This window comes from Metarhizium album (assembly GCF_000804445.1).
Source record: "Metarhizium album ARSEF 1941 chromosome Unknown scaffold_10, whole genome shotgun sequence".
NCBI lineage: Eukaryota > Fungi > Ascomycota > Sordariomycetes > Hypocreales > Clavicipitaceae > Metarhizium > Metarhizium album.
The window spans coordinates 194,080-215,156 of NW_024467584.1; the positions used below are offsets into that span (position 1 = coordinate 194,080).

At 56.4% G+C, this 21,077-nt stretch overlaps 8 protein-coding genes across 8 annotated transcripts; 5 read left to right on the forward strand and 3 right to left on the reverse strand.

Moving 5' to 3' along the window:
• Positions 1-697: 697 nt before the first annotated feature.
• On the forward strand, positions 698-3,133 carry MAM_04478 (RNA polymerase II CTD phosphatase Fcp1; the record flags this gene model as incomplete). The annotated part of the gene is made up of 1 exon (XM_040823276.1): positions 698-3,133. One exon carries the CDS (start codon positions 698-700, stop codon positions 3,131-3,133), a length of 2,436 nt encoding a protein of 811 aa, XP_040678529.1.
• An 861-nt stretch (positions 3,134-3,994) lies between these two features.
• MAM_04479 (uncharacterized protein) lies at positions 3,995-4,645 on the reverse strand (the record flags this gene model as incomplete). The annotated part of the gene is made up of 1 exon (XM_040823277.1): positions 3,995-4,645. One exon carries the CDS (start codon positions 4,643-4,645, stop codon positions 3,995-3,997), a length of 651 nt encoding a protein of 216 aa, XP_040678530.1.
• Positions 4,646-7,993: 3,348 nt separating this feature from the next.
• On the forward strand, positions 7,994-8,884 carry MAM_04480 (uncharacterized protein; the record flags this gene model as incomplete). The annotated part of the gene is made up of 1 exon (XM_040823278.1): positions 7,994-8,884. The coding sequence occupies one exon, from the start codon at positions 7,994-7,996 to the stop codon at positions 8,882-8,884; it is 891 nt and encodes a 296-aa protein (XP_040678531.1).
• Positions 8,885-10,117: 1,233 nt separating this feature from the next.
• On the forward strand, positions 10,118-11,457 carry MAM_04481 (uncharacterized protein; the record flags this gene model as incomplete). Its single annotated transcript, XM_040823279.1, has 4 exons — positions 10,118-10,190; positions 10,960-11,015; positions 11,079-11,314; positions 11,379-11,457. The coding sequence occupies 4 exons, from the start codon at positions 10,118-10,120 to the stop codon at positions 11,455-11,457; spliced, it is 444 nt and encodes a 147-aa protein (XP_040678532.1).
• Positions 11,458-12,037: 580 nt separating this feature from the next.
• Positions 12,038-13,049, forward strand: MAM_04482 (Kelch-type beta propeller; the record flags this gene model as incomplete). Its single annotated transcript, XM_040823280.1, has 2 exons — positions 12,038-12,143; positions 12,223-13,049. The coding sequence occupies 2 exons, from the start codon at positions 12,038-12,040 to the stop codon at positions 13,047-13,049; spliced, it is 933 nt and encodes a 310-aa protein (XP_040678533.1).
• Positions 13,050-13,614: 565 nt separating this feature from the next.
• Positions 13,615-15,263, reverse strand: MAM_04483 (hemeolysin E; the record flags this gene model as incomplete). Its single annotated transcript, XM_040823281.1, has 6 exons — positions 13,615-13,736; positions 13,817-14,021; positions 14,077-14,239; positions 14,309-14,348; positions 14,419-14,869; positions 14,964-15,263. The coding sequence occupies 6 exons, from the start codon at positions 15,261-15,263 to the stop codon at positions 13,615-13,617; spliced, it is 1,281 nt and encodes a 426-aa protein (XP_040678534.1).
• Positions 15,264-16,316: 1,053 nt separating this feature from the next.
• Positions 16,317-18,894, forward strand: MAM_04484 (uncharacterized protein; the record flags this gene model as incomplete). The annotated part of the gene is made up of 5 exons (XM_040823282.1): positions 16,317-16,433; positions 16,501-17,449; positions 17,534-18,334; positions 18,394-18,422; positions 18,508-18,894. 5 exons carry the CDS (start codon positions 16,317-16,319, stop codon positions 18,892-18,894), a joined length of 2,283 nt encoding a protein of 760 aa, XP_040678535.1.
• A 331-nt stretch (positions 18,895-19,225) lies between these two features.
• Positions 19,226-20,746, reverse strand: MAM_04485 (uncharacterized protein; the record flags this gene model as incomplete). Its single annotated transcript, XM_040823283.1, has 8 exons — positions 19,226-19,262; positions 19,333-19,387; positions 19,468-19,605; positions 19,665-19,734; positions 19,831-20,132; positions 20,243-20,315; positions 20,379-20,513; positions 20,567-20,746. 8 exons carry the CDS (start codon positions 20,744-20,746, stop codon positions 19,226-19,228), a joined length of 990 nt encoding a protein of 329 aa, XP_040678536.1.
• Between the last annotated feature and the right edge of the window lie 331 nt (positions 20,747-21,077).

A 21,077-nucleotide genomic window follows, 5' to 3' on the forward strand; every position in this document is an offset into this window, starting at 1 on the left:
CTCCACGCCGCTTCCGGGCAGGTGCGTCACGTTGTCATTGATACATATAGCTCTGAGCCTCTGGCACTCGGACTCTGGGAGTCGAGTCAAGCCAGGTGTTTATCCGACCAGACTCCAACAACTTCACAATCAAGTCGTCCGTCTCTGCGCCTCCGCCTCTGCCTGCACGAGACGAAACTCCATCCAGACGTCCTGACGAATTGCGCCACGCCTTTCCGTTTTTGTTTCCATCATCATTATTCCTCTTGCCCGCGCTGTGCCGGTCTTTCCGTTCAGTCCCATCTGGCCCGTTCGAGTTCACAACGTGCTTCAGACAAAGTGGCGCGCTCCGCATCCGAGGAGCACATCGAGCGATTTCTGCATCGCCGTCGCAACTACAACCAGAATTTTGAACCGACAGGCCATGGGCTTGATCGACGCCCATTACACGAGAAGGATTGACACTGGGGGAGATCGTTACGTACGTGCGCCGGCAGCTGCGGCACAAGGATACGAGACACGACACAACAAGCTGACTCGCCATAGTCGGTGTTGTGGATGGTGACGCTCTTGTCACACATCTCGTTCCTGACTGCTTCTGACACATCCCGCCTTGTACACTCGACCTTGTTGTTTTCCTCTTCCTTCTCTCCCTCGATCGCAAATATTGTAATATCTTAATCCGCCAACCCGCCCCCCGGGCACGTCCCGTCGTATCATGTACGACAAACTCGTTTCGCTAGGCTCGCGCCTACATTACCCCATAACCATCACGAAACTCCTCAAGGCGCCCGGAGACTCCATCAAGAAACAAGAAACCATTATTGAGTATAAATTTACCTGGCGGCGGAAAGTGAGCGACGATGAATGGGCCGACGAAACGACCTACACCGAGTACGACAGCCCTGCCGAGGGTAAACTGAAGGAATGGCGCATCAAAGAGGGCATGGTCATCAGCGCTGACCTCCCTTGTATGCTGGTCGAGGAGGCATGCGGCCACGAGGTCCAGATCCAAGGACTGTGCAGTTTATGCGGCGCCGACATGACCGAGTTCAATTGGGCCACAGAAGAACGGGACACCGATCGCGCAATGATTAACATGACCCATGACCAGACGGGGTTGATGGTCAGTGAGGGTGTCGCAATGAAGGCCGAGCATGATACCCAAAAGCGACTGCTTCGTCAGCGCAAGCTGAGTCTTGTTGTCGACTTGGACCAGACCATTATCCACGCCTGTATAGAGCCCACGATCGGCGAGTGGCAGAAAGATGAGTCCAATCCTAACCATGAGGCTGTCAAGGACGTCAAGAGCTTTCAGCTCAATGACGATGGACCAAGGGGATTGGCAAGTGGCTGCACGTACTATATTAAGCTCAGACCTGGCTTGCACGAGTTTCTTGAGGAGATTGCAACCATGTATGAGTTGCACGTTTATACCATGGGCACGCGTGCATATGCACTGAACATCGCGCGAATCGTCGACCCGGACAAGAAGCTGTTTGGCAACCGCGTCATTAGCCGAGACGAAAACGGCAGCATAACTTCAAAGAGCTTACAGCGACTGTTCCCAGTCAGCACCAACATGGTGGTCATCATTGACGATCGTGCCGATGTATGGCCGAGAAATCGACCAAACCTCATCAAGGTCGTGCCTTATGACTTCTTCAAGGGCATTGGTGATATCAACTCCAGTTTTCTACCAAAGCGGACGGACATTCTGCCAGCGCCCCCGCAATCCAACGGCTTGTCAATAGCACCAAACAGCAGCAACGGCTCGAATGGCACGTCAACTGATGGAAAGACTTCGCCCCTCGAAGAAATCGCGAGAATGAGTGGCGCCGCCGATGAAGTTAGTTTGAAGATTCGAGCAGAAGAACAGGAAAAGTCGCTGGAGAAGCAGTTGACAGACCGGCCCATGCTGCACATGCAGGAGCAGCTGGATAAGGAAGACGAGCTGTCAGCCCAAGACCCAGAGACTGGAGATGCGTCCGTGAACCACCCGAGGCAGCATTTGCTTAGCGACGACGACGAGGAGCTTATCGCCCTACAGGATCACCTTACCGACCTTCACTCGTCCTTTTACGAAACCTATGACCGGAGACGAGAAGAAAGACGACAGTCGGAGCCCACACATCCTCCTGGGCACAGCAAACCGCGACGCAAGTCATCCGTGGATGATGGAGTGGACTTGTCCATGGTACCAGATGCTGGTGACATCCTCGATGAGCTCAAGTCTAATGTTCTGTCCGGCCTGGTGATTGTTCTTTCTGGACTGGTACCACTGGGGGTCAACATTGAAGATTCCGAGATTGGCATGCAGGCGCAGAGTTTTGGTGCCCAGGTCCTTGACACTATATCTCGACGAGTCACTCATTTGGTTGTATCACTGGCCCGACCAAGGACGAAAAAAGTGCAACAAGCTGCGAAAATCCCGAGCATCAAGGTTGTAAATCAAAACTGGCTCATTGACTGCCTCAGCCAATGGCGTCGATTGGACGAGAGACCGTATTATCTTAATATTGCGTCGGATCGCGAGCGCTCTGATGACACTACGGAGGCTACCTCAGAAGCCGAAAACGCCGAGGCTGCGGAAGCTCGAGACCTCAAAGACTTTGATTGGGCCACTGCAGATAAGGATCTAGAGGAGTTCCTTGGTACAGATAATGACGACGAAGAAGACGATGACGATGAGGACGAAGAAGACGAAGAAGACGAAGAAGGGGCCGGTGACCGAGACACGAGGATGGACGATGCCGTTGATAGTGGTGCTGAAGCGGACAAGGACGGGGACACAGACAGTAGCGCGCCAAACAGCCCCGCAAAGAAGGGCAAGAAACGAAAACAAGCCACCCGAGACGATGAGTCGGACGGCGACGGGCCTAGTCTAGCAGGGGAAAGTGTCCTGGCCAAGAAGCAGCGTCTTGCTCGAAATCGTGGGGCGTCTGGGCTGAGATCCGTACGAAGCACGGCCAATGGAGATGACGCCGAGGACGAGGGCAGTACTTTGCCTACGCCTGTGCCGACTAACGACGAAACACTGGCGATCAGCAAGAAGGCTGCTGCCATGGAGCTGGCGCGTGACGACGAGGGGGATGTGGATGACGATGAGTTGGAACGAGAGCTGTTGGCGGAGCTGGAGGCTGCTGATGAATAGCGTTGCGACAACGCGACATCATGGACATGTTGATGTCTTTTTAGCCCACTTTTGTACTGTCTCGTGGGCCGGGTGTGTGTGTGTGTGTGTGTGTGTTTTTTTTTTTTTCCTGCTCTGGCCCTGCATACATATGCATGAGCGGCATGGACGGGGAGAGGGGCGGTTCGTTAGAGCGTGTATGTTTTTTGTGAACAGTACGGAGTATGGATGTAAGGAGTTAGGTTTAGCAAAAGAGGGATTCTACTCTGCATGTATTGGGGACATTGATGAGGTTGTCTTTGGTGGTCGCTCCCGTAGAAGGCAGCAGGCGTATATGCGTTGCAGGTGAGTGAGCAGGTGGCATGCGGTGTCTGGTCTGGATTTTGTGTCTGTATGCAAGGCTTCAACGGGGTGTATCATGTATGTACGGTAGCGACGGTATGTACTCCTACCGGCACGAGTAGGTCAACTAACTATACAGTTGAAGTCGTGGTCTGCGTGCCACCATGCCATCTCGCCCTCGACTCTCCCGCCACAAGTCGGCTCGAATGCTGCGCTGTTCTGGTGCGACCCGGCGCCGCGTAACTCGCACCATCTCTCTCCATGCCCAGGTAAGTACCAGTTGAGCCTCGTACCCATCTGAACTCTGCGAACGTGTACCAATATGCGTCCTCATCCCTGCCGGCGTTGCTGCCGCGCCGCCCTCTCTGTCTGGATCGCTGACAGCGTACGTACTAACTTTGGGCTTCAGGACTCGTTCAAACACCAATTTTGCCCCATTCTTCAACAGGAGAGCGTCAGTTTGCCGGAATCTTAATCTTGATACGGCGCCAGGCCGCCAACGACACCAAAGGCGAAGGGGTCGGCCGCCCGGTCACCCATCTAACTACACGTGCCAACCGGGCTGGCCGTGTTGTCGGAAACATTGTCGACGTCGGGCCCCGGGCTCGGGAACAGGACGTCGGCCATCTCGACGGTCGCACACCCGTTGTTGACGTTGGCCACGAACATTTTGGGCCGCGACGCCCACGCCACAGGGGCGGCCTGCCGCTGCCGCCGCGGCTGGACGGTGATGTGGGCACAGTTCATGTACATCTCGCGGTTGCCAATCTGGTTGAACCACGACCAGGCAAAGAGGGCCTCGCCGGCCGGCGTGTCGGCGGGCAGGTTGAACTTCCACGTCTTCATCAACGGGCAGCCGCCGATGAAGGAGTGGAAAGCGGTCCACGAGGAGCCGCCGTCGTAGGACAGCGACAGCTGGCACGAGCCGCCGTTGTGCGTGGCGCTGCCCTCGACCGACATGCTGTAGTTCTGGCCGGCGGTCCACGTGGCCACGGAAGCTCCCTGCGGCGTGTCGAGGAGCTTGTGGTAGCCCTTGCACGGGTAGTCGCTCCCCGAGGACGCGAGCGGGCTGTTCATGTTGTAGTCGACGCTGGTGGTGTGGTTGTTGTACGCGGACCGGAAGGGCGGCGGCGACGTCATTTGCACATGGGCGGCGGCGAGGCCCGCCAGGACGAGGAGCGCCAGTTGCATCTTGAGGGCGGGAGGGGACGGGAGGCACGGGTTGGCGGGATGAGAGGGACTTGGGAGTCTTGTACGTGCGTGTGTGTGAGCGGCCGGGGGCTTTGAGGGAGCGAGTGCTTTGCTTTGCTCATGGCCTCCTCGTCGGCCGAGTCCAAGGGGACAACCCGGTTATATACTCGGGAGACGGGACTGTTTGCGACGCGACTGGCGAGGTGCTACGCCAGGTATACCCAGACCAGTGGGTGTAACATGGGCAAACATGCCATTCGAGACCTCGGACGGCCAATGTCCCTGATGCCGCGTGTGTGTCGTCGGTCCTCGTGCTGCTTTGGCGGCCTGACGATTCTGCCGATGATACACGGCCTTTTCCCACCATTGTGGCCTCCCCCCCTTTCCCACTTTTGCCCCTTCCCCTTTCCTCCCCTGGGCCACCTCTGGCTCAAACATAACAATGAGCGCAAGCCAAGCTGTCAGTTCACGGGAGCAAGATGGAGTATGTAGGACTAACGCTACATGGCGGGCAGGAAGGGTAACCCGAGACACTGGTGCCCATGTAAGTGGATGGGCGGCGGGTGTTTCTGAGCCCTCTCCCACACGCCCTGCCAGCCACGACCAACCAGGGCGACACGAAACCAGATGATGGACAGCAGTTCCCGCGACCTGCCGCAGCAGTCGTGGGGTGGACCGTGGGGGGAGTGGGCGAGACGTGAGCGTGAGATGAAGAATTCCTCGCCGACGCGCTGCATACCGTGTGGAAGCTATGTCGTCTTGCTAGCATGGCTCCGTCTGCGTGCAATCCGGCTGCCCGGTTTGGGATCGTTGAAAAAGTGCCATTCGATGGCCCGCCCCCTGGCTGAGCCGCGAACCGGCTTGGTGACTGGTGACACGGCGCATGTAGGTTGGCCATGTTGCGATTCTGTAAAGACGGCTTCCTGGCTGCCGGGGGTATAAGACGGAAGCCGCGCTAGCGTTTGACCTAGGCGACAAGCCGTCAGCCACGGGAAGGGCTCGTATATTTTTATTCTGACGTTTTCGGTTTCTCGGTTCCCCGTCGCGCCGGCTCGGTGGTCGTTGACCCCCAATCTAGGCTACCGGAAGGGCATCAAGCGACACGGCTTTCCTACCTTCTCAATCGGGCAGGGACGGGTCGTCGACCATTGCACGACGGTCGAAGTGGTCGAGGCAACGTTTTGCTTTTGGGTATTTTCTTCCCCCGCAAGAGCCGGATGGCTTTGTGGGGGATGAGAGAGGTGGTCGGTTTGACGGGAGATCTTGGCCCGTTGTGGCTGCCATGAGACAGACGGGTTTGTGGAGTTGGGTGGTGATTCAAGGACCAGTCGACTTTTAGGCCGAGCAGTATTTCCGGATGGGCGGATTGTGTCGATTTACACTCGAGCCACTGCTGATGCCGGCGAGCACATCGTTTCTAGTGTACAGTGGCTTGGTGGCTTGGCTGTTTCATGGCTGATGGACGGATGGACAGTCACGGTCACAATCTTGCCGTGTCATCAGGCGATTGTCAGCGGGAGCTCCCCGTGTCAAGTACGTGATGATACCGGCGCAACGGCTGTAACCACGACGGGCTGCTCTAGTGTCTATCGATGCCCTCCCTACCCGAGGTCCTGTGTGGCCGTCTTTGTCGAAGCCTGATCGGCTCCAGACTTATCCCCAAGCCCGAGACGCTCGACAGCAAGGACGGTTGGAAGGAGTCTTTTGCATTCGCCCCTGGCTCGGACGGGCAAGCAGAAGACGCACGCCGGATGATTGGAAGTGGCAGCGGGGCAGTGCGAGGCGGAAACGCGGCGTTGCTACTTGCTTTTACTGCCTGCCGAGCAGGCACCTACCTACCCGGGTATAATTCAGACCCTGAACGTTGAGCCAGGCGTGGCATCAAAGGGGGTGCCTTGGGCCTGAGGATCGATTGATGATGATCGGGAAGTCTACATGCAGTTCAAGTACCCGAGTCCTCCTGAAACCTCCAAGTTGGCTAAAGATATTGATTCTTTTTTCAGCAAAATCTATCATCGAAAAGGAACGTGTTGAAATATTCACAGCTCAAGATGCAAAGACAAGTTGCTGCTCAATAAGCGTGCTGTATCCCCTAGATGTAGCCAACAGTCAATAATGTCTAATGAAAATAAAGAGACCCCCGGAGTCATTGTTAGCACAGATGAGCCGCCACAAACATCCTTGCCAGGCCACCCACAGCTAAACTTGCAAGCATCAGATTGGACGCGACCTAAACTACGTGATTGTCTTGTCACTGATCTTCTTCTTGTATCAGTCGATGTTGACACAGGTTCACCAGCCGTGCAGGGTTCTGAATAATGACAAGCAGTATTCCATTGGGCCAGCACGTGGTCGATTGGTCTTGAGCGAAGATAGAGCCATCGTCTTTTCTGGATTTAAACTAGAGTTTGACTTGTTTTAACCCGCATAGGGAACGCGGATGGCTTGGGAAATAAACAGGATAAACCAAGACGCCACATGGCGTCCCGTTGGCCAGGTTCAAAGTCAGAATCCAACTCGGATGGCCGGGCCACAATCGAGTCTGAGCAAAGCTTGGCTCAAGCATCGGCGTCGTGCGGTGACGACCGGGCGATTGGGCCGGACGGAACGCCATACGGAGTCAGCCACTTGTTCCGCCTTGCGGCCATGTGGTCTCGTGGCATTCGGGGCTGTGCGGGGAACGAAGCATGTGAAGGAACGACAAGGCTCCGAGGATCTTGCCTGGTACTCGGCTGCGGGTCGGATGAGTTTGCAAGAGGCTTCTTCTTTCTTTGTTGACGAGGCAGCCAGGCTTCGGGTTACAACCAGTCACTACTCATGGTCCATCATTGTTATCGAGCTGCCAATACGTACTTCACCTTGGCGACCCACCGTTATCACGAGGAGACCATGTAACCCACACCGGGAATAGCGACTGCAAATTGGGCCTGGTTTCCCGCTTGGACTAGTAGCAGCGTTGGGCTACCATTGCCAGTCGAGCCGGGTTTCGGAGTCCGGTGGCTACCCGTCCGGGCCATCAAGTTGTCAGGATTGAACCGAATCGTTTCATGGTGCGTCCACGTGTCCCTCGTCGCCCCGCCGCTCCGTTTCGCCGCGGACCGGCACCCGTTCTTTCCGACTTTATAGCCACGGCGGCCATGGACCCTTGGATCCCTCAGAGTCTGGAGTCCGACTCGTGGTTTGAGGACGACACGTCAAAGTTGTCGTGCTGCGTTGCTGGAGGCTTTGAGACAGCACGCCAGCTTCTGCTGTGAAACTTGTAGTAGCTCTCTCGTCTCTCTCGTCTCTCTCGTCTCTCTCGTCTCGAAACCGTCTTCCGAATTCCTCGCGTCGGCGAACCGCTTCGCCATGTCGGCTACTTCAGACGCAAAGCCTCTCACTGGCGCTGTGCGGAAGCGCAAGACCTTCTCTCCGCTCATCCACGAAACCATCCGAGAGCCCGTGCTTCTCAGAGAGCTCCTGACGGACGACATATACCTCATTGGCGGGCAGTTCGCCATTCTTTGCCAGTTCGCCCATCCCGGCCTCGCAAAGGGCAGCTACCTCCATTCCGACTTCGCATCGCGCATCCCGCAACGGCTCCGGAACACGGCGCGCTATCTCAACGCCGCCGTCTACGGGACGCCCGAGGAAAAGAGGGCAATCTTCTCCATGATCCACGGCTATCACAAGCACGTCAAGGGCGACGGCTACGACGCCGACGACCCCGAGCTGCACAAGTGGACGGCGGCAACGCTCTTCGTCGCGCTGATTGTCGTCCACGAGACCCTCTTGGGCGGCTTCACCCGCCAGCAGATGGAGTCGCTGTACAAAGAGGCCGCCGTCTACGGCACCTCGCTGCGCATGCCGCCCTCCATGTGGCCGCCCTCCCTGGACGACTTCTGGGCCTACTGGAAGCGCAACATCGACACTCTCCAAATCACCGACATGGCGCGCAAGCTGTCCCGGGACCTGCTGTATCCCGACAACCTGCCCATGCGCCTGCGCGCCCTCACTCCCCTGGCCCGCGTCTTGACCGTCCACTTCTTGCCCGAGAGGCTGGCGAGGGAGTACGGCCTGGTGCCCACGACGCTGACCTGGCTGCAGTATCAGGCTGCTGTGCGCACTCTGAGGGTGGCCTGGCCCTTGCTGCCGCTCACGGTGCGGCAAGCCATGCACACCGAGTACATGGACGATTTGAAAAGGGCCGTGGATAGGATTGAGAGGACGGGGCACTGGTCGTATGAGTCGAGGATATGAGGCTGGGGGCTAGCAGGCTTTGCCATGTTTGGTGTGACTTTTCCGAGACGCCGTGACGACATGAGAATGAAACAAAGGCCGTTGAGTGGTCACCGCGTGGCCGAGTTTGTCACAGACTTGTCAAAGCAGCCCTGTTGTTCCGAGCAGTAGCAGCTAGCTTGAACAAACAAACAAGAACCGCGCTTGGTTCTTGAACAAGAGGCCTCTTGGATACACATCAGCAGGGCCTGCGTCTGGTCATGAAGCAGCTGTGGACGAGAGAACAAATGAACAGGCTGAACATGAAAGAAACACAGGAGGTGCCTCGTGATGTCGACGAAAAGGTGCAGTAGGGCGAGTGCCGCGTGTCCAGGAACCAAGCGCTGCGTCGAGTGAGCCTTCGGATGCCGTGCAAAACCGTGCCGTCTGGTCCATGGGCCACATACCACGCACCTCAACAGGTAAATTGCTCAGAGCGCCTCTTGAGACGACGGTGAGTGCGACAGGCTACATCGTCAGACTTGGCCTGGTGACTGGGTATTCTGTATTCTGCGTTCTGCATCCTACCTGTGCTCTCGTGGCCTGGCGCCAGAAATTTCAGGCCGCACGTGAGACGACTCTCCTGCACGTGAGACGACTCTCCTGCGCTCGGATCGTGCCTTGGCCCGCCCTTAATGCGTCTGCCATGAATTCATCGTGGCCAAGAAGCCGGCGCAGACCAGCGTTCCGAACCGTGGCCATACTTTGCAACGGCCTTTCGCTGATCCTCTTGTCTCAAATTCGCGGAGGAGCTGGCGTTTGACGACTGGCTGATGCAGCACCAAGAGGATGAGACGTGGCAGCACAACAGCTTCGATTCACAGCAACGTCTGCCTCGGCCGTTTGATCGAAACTGCCGCGTGCTACGGCGATGGAATTGCTGGAGCCGTCGAGTTGCATTGGCGACATTGAACAACGTTGGTTGACGAGAGCTACAGAGTTGACCCTAGATTTTACAGAAAGCTTTGAGCATTGCGACCGAGCGAGCAGAGACACAAAGACGAAGGCCCTCCATCACCACAGATGCCAAAGGCTTTCACACGTCGTCGCTCTTGTCCAGCAAGAAGCTCGTGTCTCCCCAAGCAAACTATTGTGCTGAATGTTGGGCCGCTCGTCAGTCGGCAAGCAGCCTGGGACTAACATCTGGAGCTGCCCAGTTTGCTCACGTGTTCAACTGGTCTTCGTCGCATCCGTCATTGAGATATCCAAAGAGCAATGTTGCTGCAGAAGCACTTGCAGGGCGCCAAGAGCATCCGCATCACCCAGGTCGAGCTCGAGCCGCGTCCAGGTAAGTGAAGGAGAAAGACCGCCCATTGTGCAAAGGCTGCTTTCGCCATGATTGTGCTCTGCGAGCTATCAAACGACATTGGACTTTTGTTGCACAGGCAGTCGTTACGTCCTCGCACACGCATCATCTCTCCACCGGCCAAGACCGAACAAGGAGCTTCTCGCAAGCGTCGTCACAATGGCCAGCTCATCCGCATCCCGTCATGTACGAAGCGCCGTAGAAAACACGGCGAAGAATGCCGAACCCGCCAATTCTTTTACCCGTCTGCCGTCCAGGTCCCACGAGTCTTTGTGAAGGCGACTGTGGGTAAGAATGTGTCTCGTCCTCACAAACAGCTTCTTTTCCTGCTCATGCCCGAGCCATGGCCATCTTTGACGAGCCGATACACGTGCTCACGTTTCGTCAGATGCGCGCTCTTCAGCTCCCAATGTTCAGCAGATTATTTAAAGCCACGTGCATAGATGTGGCCTGGCTCTAGGTCTACCTACCACCACCACCGCGCTCGTATAAGCCCGACGAAAGGCCATTCCGTTGGCCAATATTTCAACTCCGTTACCAAGGCAGACTTGTCCTTGAACGTCATCAACCGCTGAGAAAGCCCCAGCATTTGCTTGTCACCCACCACTTGCCCTTTTCTACACTGCTTTGTGAAAAGAAAAACGGAAAAAAAAAATGAAGTTTACTAATAGATTGCTCAGCTTCCAATCGGGGGACAGGCCGAGACGGGTTGCGGCCGCAGTTTGCGCGTTGATCGTGACTATTCTCACAGCCGTGACGGCCTTCAAGTACGACAAGAATCCCATGTTGGAGACCATCTTTGCCGTGGTAAAGTGACCATCTCTCCCGCCATGTAAGCGTGGAATAAAACTCATAAAACTAACCTTGTAGGCTGTTCTTGGATGCCTCTGGAACTGCGGTTTTGTCGTCCAAGCAACTCGTACCGTCTTATCCAACTTGGGCAAGGTGAGCGATGGCATGGACATTCTGTTGACCGTTCTCTGGGTGGCTTCCGTGCCCGGCATGGTCACGTCGTATGTCTACTCAAAGGACAACTTTACCATTTCCAAAGGCAAAAAATTTGATCATGTAAGAGTGGCTGCCATGTGGTCGACCGTTCTTGGTTTGTGAGTCGGGCCTGTCCGCCATACATTCATTCATTACCAGACGCCGCTGACGGGACAGCCGCAGCCTTCCCCAGTTCTACATTGTCATGCACTCCGCTACTCGTTGGTCCTGCATTGGCGGCCGTACAAACTACGTGGTATAGAGAGAGATGGGCGAGCCCTGCGCCACCCGCCGGGTGCTCGCTCAGCTATGCGTGTATCGAACGGATGGAGACTGTCGCCATGGTATGTTCTGTAGTGTGGCAGGGCCTGGGGGAAAAACAAGAAGATGTATCCATGTACAAAAGGGGCGATTCCAGTGCAACAAAATCAATATCCCGCCATGGGATTAGCATATCCAACTGTCCGTTTATATGTCATGTGAACTACACGACCATGTGTTGCACGGAACTTACGGCCAAGCCTCAACCACATGACTAGCTGCAACGCACAAGGGTTGCAGCTGTTTGTCCGATCAGAAGCTTCATGGTTCAAGGATGAGGAACTACCAGCCAATCACCATACACCACGACTCCTGACCATCTCGAAGGGCTGGTGTCAGCCGAGGTCCGTGTGGCGTTGGCTTCTCCAGAGCTTGGGAATACAAATAACTCAGCAACTGTCTTCCCCCCCCCCCCCCCCCCTACGACTTGTCGAGACTTACACAACATCGAGATGCCTTCCCCTTGCGGCCATTGGACACAAATCACAGACGCCTCTCGTCTCCGCCGCTCATCCCATGCAATGTCTGTTCTGGGCCCCAAGGCCTACATCTTTGGCGGAGAACTGTTGCCCAGACAGCCAGTGGATAATCAGTCCGATGTAGTGGACGTCACAGTCGAGTCTCGTGGTACGGATTTGTCCTTTCATGCGTCTGCTACCGCGGTGCCCGTTGAAGCGCCTTCACTCTTCTCACATTCGACTCGCAGACGGACCACAGACACTGGCTGTTGTTGATGCCCCGTCTCCTCGGGTCGGCGCACCCAGCGTCTCGGCAAACGGGTACATATGGCTATTCTCAGGGCGAGGCGGTCCAGCCATGGACCCCATCGACGAGCAAGGCGGTGTTTGGAGATGCGATGCAGCTATTCCTAGCTGGGACCTGATCGAGACTGCATCTTACAAGTATCCTGCCGCGCGCAGCTATCACGCAATGGCATCCGATGGCGCAAAGACCATCTATCTTCACGCCGGCTGCCCGTCTCAAGGCCGCTTGTCCGACTTGTGGGCGTTCGACACCGCAAGTCTCGAGTGGACTGAGCTCCCGTCTGCACCTGGTCCCGCGCGCGGAGGGACATCCATTACCTTCTGTCAAGGGAAGCTCTACCGCGTCGGCGGCTTCGACGGAACCTCGGAGCAAGGCGGCGTCGTGGACGTTTACGACCCGGCAGCAAGCACGTGGCAAAGCATCTCCTTTAGTCCCGATGATATCCACGGCCCGGGCGCAAGAAGCGTCGCTGCTCTGCTGGCCGTGAGGAGCGAGGGAGAGCCTGTCCTTGTTAGCATGTTTGGGGAGGGCGATCCGTCGTCTCTGGGGCACGCGGGGGCTGGCAAAATGCTCCACGATGTGTGGCTGTTTCATATTAGAGACGCGGCCTGGAAGAAGATGGAGTTTGAGGGCGACGTTCCCAGCGCGAGAGCGTGGTTCGCGGCAGATGTCCTGCAGGGGCGTGATGGAGATGCCGTCATTGTCCATGGCGGGCTGGCCGCGGACAACTCTCGACTGGGAGATGTTTGGAGATTGGAGTTGGCGTGAATTTGCGGTTCAGTCTCTGGTGGTTGTTCATGCTGGCCCGCTGTGATGAAACCTCTCTTCCCACGGTGAAAATATGCTTATTCAGTCCGAGACGATGGTCTGCATTCACACATACCAAAAGCGTCCATCTATGCTTTCGATCCAACTGTCGTCACTTCGCATTCCCTAGATGGCGCATTTACTCATGCTTCACCCACCAAGGGCTCGAGGCAATTTGCAAGTCCCGTGAAAGCCGCGGTTCTACGCAAGTGTGCGGCAGACTAGCAACACCAGTATATGACGGAGTGAATTTGGCTCTGACGCGTCCGCAAGACGTTGCTGGGCATTCCATTGTTCCTCACGGGCTTCCGAGACATGCCAAACCAATTTGTTTTTCTGTTTTCATGAAACCCACGTATCCTTTCGGGCATCAGCCGCATGATCTCCGCGCCAGGGGAGAGGGTAGGAGATGCCATGTTCGAATATACATTCTGGTGTTCGCCCCCCGCGGGGATACAATGCCATGTCGAACGTAATCTCAGTGCAGCCACATCGACGAGAATGACCATGGTCCCAGACCGTTGCTTTACGCATCGTCCTGCATAGCTTCAATTTTCTTGATAGCAACCTCCAGGTCGGAAATATATTCCGCAATGGTCACAGACTTGGGCTCGTCGCTAATGTAAGCATTCTCAATGTAGTTGCTCGCTGACAGACAAGAGGAAGCAGAGGTTAGCCAGCTCTCATCCAAGCCATTTCCCGAGAAATGTGGTTGCTCATGGACGTACCGTAATCCTTGAGCTCATTCCATTCGTCAACGATGCCCTGCAACTGGGGCCTCGTGATCAACATTGGCGGAATGTTGTCCGTGTCGAACTCGATCAGGTCCTTGATGGACTTGAGATCAGTCTCCATGCTCTTCCAAGCTCCCTGAAGCTTCTGCAGAGTCTTGATGGCAGGTCCTATCTCCGTGCCGAGGTCCTTGACTTGGCGCTGCAAGCTGTCAGAGCCGGACGTAAGCAGACGAATGGACAAGCGCGAGGCTCACACTAATGAACTTGAGGTTCGTCTCCAGGCGGGATGCAGTCTTCATCTTGGACTCGTAGTCATCCAGAACCTTCTTGACCTTTTCCATGGCTTCTTTGAGTCTCTTGATGGCCTTCTTGGCCTCCACGACAATGCCAGTGCCGATGGCAGTGCCAATCGGCCAGCTTGTGACCCGTCAGCAAAGCGACTCACGTCCTTTTCATGCACATCAAGATGCCCGTTTTCCTACTTACACCCACATGTATTTCGGTGCATCTCTGATTGCTTGGTTCTCTGGAATCGGGGAATGCTCAGTCAGCAACACGAACCTGGGCGTCGTTCGACGGCTGTTGCTGTGACTTACTTCCATCGATCTGTCCCTGCAAGTCGTTAATTTCAGCCTGGGCATCCGATATCTTCTGCTTCATAGACGCAATGTCGTTGCCCTCCTTGACAAGCTGTGCCTCAAGAGCGTTTGCGTTAGTCTCGACTGCCAGGCCGTGCTGCTCGCACACTCTCTCGAAAGCTCCGAGTCCCGTAAGGGCTTCCTGCGCCCCGGCCTGCAACTCCTCGAGCTTCCTAAGCTCGGCGTCGACGGTGAACTGGATGCTTTCCTTCAACTCTGCGAGCTTCCCCTGGTCCGGGTTGGGTTTCTTGTTTTCCTCGTGGTAGTCTCCAATGAATTTCAGCATGAGCACATAGTACGACGTGCTTTCTTTGCCGCCCGACATGGTGGCGTAGGACTTGATGTCCCCGGCAATATCAACGATCCTGTTCCACGTCACATCCTTGAACTGCGTACAGTCTCTTTTGATCTATTTTAGCCGGTTAGATCTGCAGTCATGATTCCGCCCCGGTGCTTGAAGAGCAGCTGTTGAGTGGAACGAGCAAACCCGTCATGATACGCACCGAGCTGTACGTTCCGAGAAGCGATTCAAGTTCCTTTCCGAGGTCTACGCTGATTTCTCCGGGCGTGTCCGTTATCCCCAACCATCGGAGGTACTCGGACCGGGTGGTTTGAAGCTTTCTCCCCGTGCCGAGGAACCGATTCAGCGCCTTCATGTCGCTGGCATCGAAGACGAAGGCCTTGTCTTCGTCGTCTTCGTCGGCTCGCATCCCCTTAGCTCCGCCGCGGTTGTCCACGTACATGCCCCTGGGGGAAAATACGGACGGATCCGTAATTGGTTGCCTGGGGTCAAAGTTGCTCATTTTCACGAGACGGAGCGGCCGGGGGAACAAGTAAAGTGTCGTCGAGTGATGACTGGAGACAGATAGCTCACGGGGACTGTGGAAGAGAGAGCCAAAGCTGAGGTTTACATCGGCGGGCGCCAACCCTCTATATACGTCTCCCGGGACGAAGTTTCCGGCGTCTCATGGAGGCGTCGATGTCGCTCTGATCCCTTGAACAGCAACTGTTTCCGACGTGCCGGCCGTAGGCGGGAACACGCCGTCCTGCTTTGCCGCTTCACGGCAACCGTAACCTGCCTGTTTCTTCTCGGCGTGCATGGTAGAATGCATGGTGACACCGATTCCATAATCTTGCTCGTCGCGAGCTTTGTCGGTGGGCGTGCATGAGCTGACCATGCAAGAGAGTGACACTGCAGAAGCAGATTTCATCGCTGCCAAGGCCGGCAACGACATTCCATCGCGCAAAGCTCTCGTCTTCCATCCCCGCGGTCCTCGTTGCGCGATATATCGAGCCACACATGGTAGCATCGCGCACAGGCGGTCCTGTCCGGCCGCGGAGGAGGAGCGATCCTGATAGAGACAGGCAGGTCAGACATGAGCTGAAATATGTGAGTCGTCGTTTTGGTAAGTCGTTGAGACAATAGATCACGTACATCAGGTGATTCTGCCATTACTCCTCCTCCGCCTTGGCGGCAAAGCCACTTGGGAGGCCGTCCCCAGTCCGCGCCATGGCCGAGAAACGAAGACGCAGCCGAGACGCGATGCATCACATTGACTGGCCGGCACTGTTGGGAGAGAAGAACGAGCTGAGCATCAGGATCGAGTGGTAGCTCTGTCCGGAAAATCCCGTCCCTTGTGTTCACCGAGGGGGAGAAGAGTGAAATGTCCCGTTCCCGCGTAGCATCGAAGGTCTCCGCATTGCCTCGGGTCCGATCCGTCACTTGACTGTTGCTCGGATATCCTTATAAGCAACCACGTTTGAAGCCGCAAGGCCCCGTAGACGAGGAATCCGGAAGAGGAGAGAAGGAGCATAAACAAGGAGCATAGAAACAGAATCTTCACGACCCCAACGCCATGTCCAGCAGCCCTGTTCCTCAGCCCAGCTCTCCGGCGGAATGGAAAGCCTACGGCCTGTCCAAGGACGTCGCCAGTATTCCTCTGCGGGAAGCAGAAAACGTGAACGAAAATGCAGTGAGTAGATGCTCCCTCCTCACATGTCTTGTCCCCTGCGCCTGCGCTGACATGGAATCGCCACAAGAAAATCGCGATGCTCCGGGGGGTTTACCTCGAGGCATCCGCGGCACTTTTGCCCTCCATGCTGCGGCTGAATGTCTTCACCGACGTTCTCGCCCTCACGGGTCGTCAGACGGTCATTTCGCCGCACAAGAATGGAGTCATACAGGTGACTGCGAGAGTTGTGACGGCAGATGCGCCGGCGACCCTGGCGATACCATCCGACGCTTCGGGTGCAATATCGATCTACGCCGCCATCCTTGATCAGCCAGTCACCGTGACGACTGGTTCTGAAAGCCTGGAACTTGATCTCGGACCCGAGTCCGAGTACGCCGGCGTTTCAATCGCCTTCGACAATGGCAAAATGGACCACGAATACGAGAAGAAGTACCCTCGCTCCACGAGTGACGACCTCAAGGCAAGCCTCAACACGCAGCTACGCATTTCCCTCGTTCAGTTTTGGAAAAACACGTCCATTGCGGTCTCGCTGTGCTCCTACGTCGCCGCCATGACGACGGATCAAGGCTCGTTCAGCCTGCTCAACACGCAGGCAGTGGCAATAGGCCAACAACTCGCGGGCCAGGTCGCGGCCGGGCCGGACATGAGCTACGCTCCAGCTTTGGTCCTCGACAGATACAAAGAGTCTACGCAGCAGGCGCTCAACGCTGCCACCGCCTTTGAGACCCAGTTCGAGCGGTTCCAGGACAAGAAGGAGTCGGTGGAAATCCACAAACAGGCCTGGGACACGATGCTCGCGCAGGCGAGAAACGAGAATGCCATGCGCGTCAACCTTCGCAACCTGGCTCTCGAAAAGTACAAGTCGACTCGCGAGACTGCCGTGAGCTGCCAGACACAGTTTGAAGACAACAACTTTGCCTTGGAAATCCTCAGGATCCGCTTCGAGAATGGCCTTCAAAAGTGGAAAGACGAGCAGGAGTTGAAGGCCGTCTTCCAAATCCTCATGGCGGCCACGTGTAAGTCGCGCCCGCGACGCCCCCCAGTCCCGACCACAGCCAGAGAGTCCGTGGCTCAACGCTAACGTCCGTCCCTACCGGCAGCATTTGCATTGAACATTGCCACGCTCTGCATGGGCAATCCAGGAGGCGGTCCTGGCGCCGCCGACGCCGTGGGACAGGCCGTCAAGGCCGTCAAGGTCGCCGAGGGCCTCGTCGGCCAAATTGGCAAGTTCTTGAAATCAGACACGTTTGAGAAGCTGGCCGAGGTCGTCGAGACCCTCCTGGAGCTGTACCCTCTCGTACAGTCCGTGGTGGACGCGGTCGGCCAGTTCGAGGCCGATCCTTCCGTCGAGATCCCCTCTCTCGACACCATCACCGGCAGCAGCCGGGGCGATGCGAACGCCGCGGCCATCGTGACCATGGCTGCGTGGGATAAGTGGGTTCTCGAGTCCGACGACCAGATGGAATTTGCCGTGAGTGAGGGCGTCGACTCGGCCAGCGAGTACAGACTGGCGCTGCGAAAGCACGCCATCAACGGGAAGCAGCTTGCGCAGGCTCAAGCCGAAAGCGTCAAAGCAGGCTACGAGTATGTGCAGGCTCAGATGGAAGTCATTGTGTCCCAGCAACAGATCGACGGCCTGCAAAAGCTGAGGGACGGGTACGAGGAGCAAGAGGCCGTCTACGCCCTGGCCGAGTCCATGCTGTACGACCGTGCCATGGCTCTGAGAACCACTGTCGTCTTGTCTCTTCGCAACATGGCATGGGCCTATCGCTACTGGGCTCTCGCCGAGAGTTCCATTAGTCTCGACTCTCGAAAGTCCCTTGTCGAGTACCAGCAGGACCTGTCCATCGTCATCCAGGAGATGGTGAATGCTGACTCGCGATACTCGAGCGATTTCCAGCGTGAGTGGCAGTTCCAACCCATTGTGCGTCGAATGCTTACTGAGCGGCCTGTGATTTAGCATTCGACTACAACATCGATTCTGCAGATGTAGGTCTTGAAATGGTGGCTTGTGCCTGTGCCCTCCCCGTCCCCCCGAGCGGTTCGTACATGACAAAAGACTGACGAGCAGCAGCTCCCGGTCGACCAGGGGCAGTCGATGAAGGAGGGCATCATGGGCAGCAGCCGCACCGGCAGCTTCACACTCGTTCCACAGAGGGGCCTCGCCAGTGACTTTGACGAAGGCTCCCACTACCGTCTGGACGGGCTCAATCCCACCCTGCTCGGAGTGCTTCCCAATCCAGGCGCTGTCAAGGGCGGCGTGGCCGTGGTGAACCTGCAAATCACCACCTCTGGCATCTATGCCGACATCCAAAAAGAACAAGTGTTTCGATTTGCCAGCCTCCCTCAAGTTCGGAGGTGCTCATACGAGATTGACGAGAACGGCGTCAGGGGCAAAACTCGCGTGTATCCCGCCTTTGAAACCAAGGACCACGCCGAGCCCACGCCCTTTACGCAGTGAAAGGTCAAGCTGTTGAACCCGGAGGATCTCAATGTAGATGGTTTGAAGGGCATTGATTTGCAATTCACGGGACATGTTCGTTTTGATGAGAGGCGCCGCAGGCCCGGGGTGAAGGGCGCGGGGAAAAGCTAGGCTCGATGCCCCCAAGAGGAAATCATGGTGCCGTCTGTTCCTAGAGTTTGTCATTGAAAGCAACGGCGATCTGATGATTGTACTGGTGCTGCCCGTTACGCTGTTCCTCTTTTATACGACTCTACTTGTGTATGGAGAAGATGACCACTCTGTTATTTTGTCTAGACTGTTCGAAAATGGGAGTTGCGTGACAGAGTTTTTAATCAACGTCCCAGCCGGCGAAAAGACCAGAGCCCCTGCCGACGACATGGCATCCATATCATCCATCCGCTGGCAGACAATGCCCTGGCCCAGGTCCAGACTTACTTTATCGCCTTTCCCTCTCCTACGGTATCAATAAAGTTTGCCTTGAACTTCCTCACTGGAGACGAGAAAAACACCACAAAGTCAGCGCCGTGCCAGGATAGGTTTCTGCATCGAATCCACGGCGCTCTCGCTTACCTTCCTTGTCCAAGTCTTCCCACTTCTCGAGGATGTTTCCCTTCTGGAGATCCAGGATGGGGCCTGGTCCGGGCGAGGTGTTCTCCTCGACGTACTTGCGCAAGTCGATGAGATCCATGTCGATCTCGGCGACGGCACCTGGACACATTGTTATATTCATCCCGTGTGCAGGTTCCCCGGGCGAGGCGGCGGCTCACCAACAGCTTTCTGCAGCTCCGTCAACGAGGCGGCAGTCCCTTCGGTCAGTTGGATCTGCCCAATCCAGCCCTACACGGCGCCCCCCTGCGTCAGTCAACTGCGCTTGACGAGGTGCGCAGCTTCTCCGGCCAGGCAGCAGGCTCTCCTCCGGCGGGCAAGACGTACCCTCATCATGTTGATGGCAAAGTTGTTCATTGCAATCTTGACCATGTCGGGCATGAAGGCCTCCAGGAGCCGTCGGTAGATGGCCTCGGTGTTGAGCTGCGCGCTGACCTGCTTCAGCTGCTCCTGGGCCAGTTGCACGGCGTCTGTGGAATTGGCCAGGACGGCTCGCGTGGCGGTGGCCTTTGTGGAAACGTTGCGAATGCCCGTCAAGCGTGCGTCAATCTGCCTCTTGACAGAGTCTCGCAGTGCCTCGTTGTCGGATTCGTCCTTGTAGAGCCGCGCCAGGTCGTCGAACAGTTTATCTACGCACGTTGACGCGGAGAGACAGCAGCGTCAGCTAAACATTGACAGAACACGATTGACTGCCGGCATGTCCGGGATGGGACTTTCAACTGGGTCAGGTGAGTCTGACTGTAGTCTTGGGGGGCCGCGGCCGAAAGGACCAGGATGGCATCGCAGACGGCGCCGACATCACGATATGCGGTCTAGATTTGGGACTTGTCAACACGGCTCCAGGTTCTCGGGCGGCTCACAGGGCTCTCGCGTACCTTGAGCTTCCCTGCGTTGGCGTTGATCTGCGACCGAGAACTGGTTAGCCAGTCGCCACGAACCCCGAGGGCTGGGAGCACGAGGAGCAGCACCTCTGCCATGTACCCGAGGCAGTCTTCAAGCACGTCTAGAAGCTGCTGCCTGTCAGTCGAGATCGCGGCAACGCAAACTGCTTGGGTCTCTTTACGGCGTCGAACGCGTCACTGGAGAAGTTAGACTTTTGCGCCATGGTCTCCTTGCTGTACGGCACATCGATCATCTTGTCGATGGCCAGGACGAGGTTGCTGAACGATGGCCCCTGGCAAACAAAGCTCTTGTTGACCAAGAGGCCGCGTGGAGTGAGGTAGTTCAAATCGACGCTCATCATGACTGGTTGCCGAGGGAAATGCGTCTGACGCGAATGGGGATAACTCGGACGCGGCTCTTCGATTCAACGTTGTTGTCGATCGACGTCTGCTGAGCGGCATCCGACGGTCAGCCATAGACAGCTTTTATATAGTTACGTCCCGGCGACGGACCAGCAAACCGCCCCGATTTGAATGTGTCCCGGGTTGTTCCGATCTGAAACCGCATCATGTTGGCGGCATCACCATCCCTGTTGAATAGCATGTCAATCCTACCCAACGCCGCATCCTTTTGCTCTCCGAGAGTCTGTGGTCCTACCGGGATGGCGCGCCTTTAATCGGGTACTCGGGGTT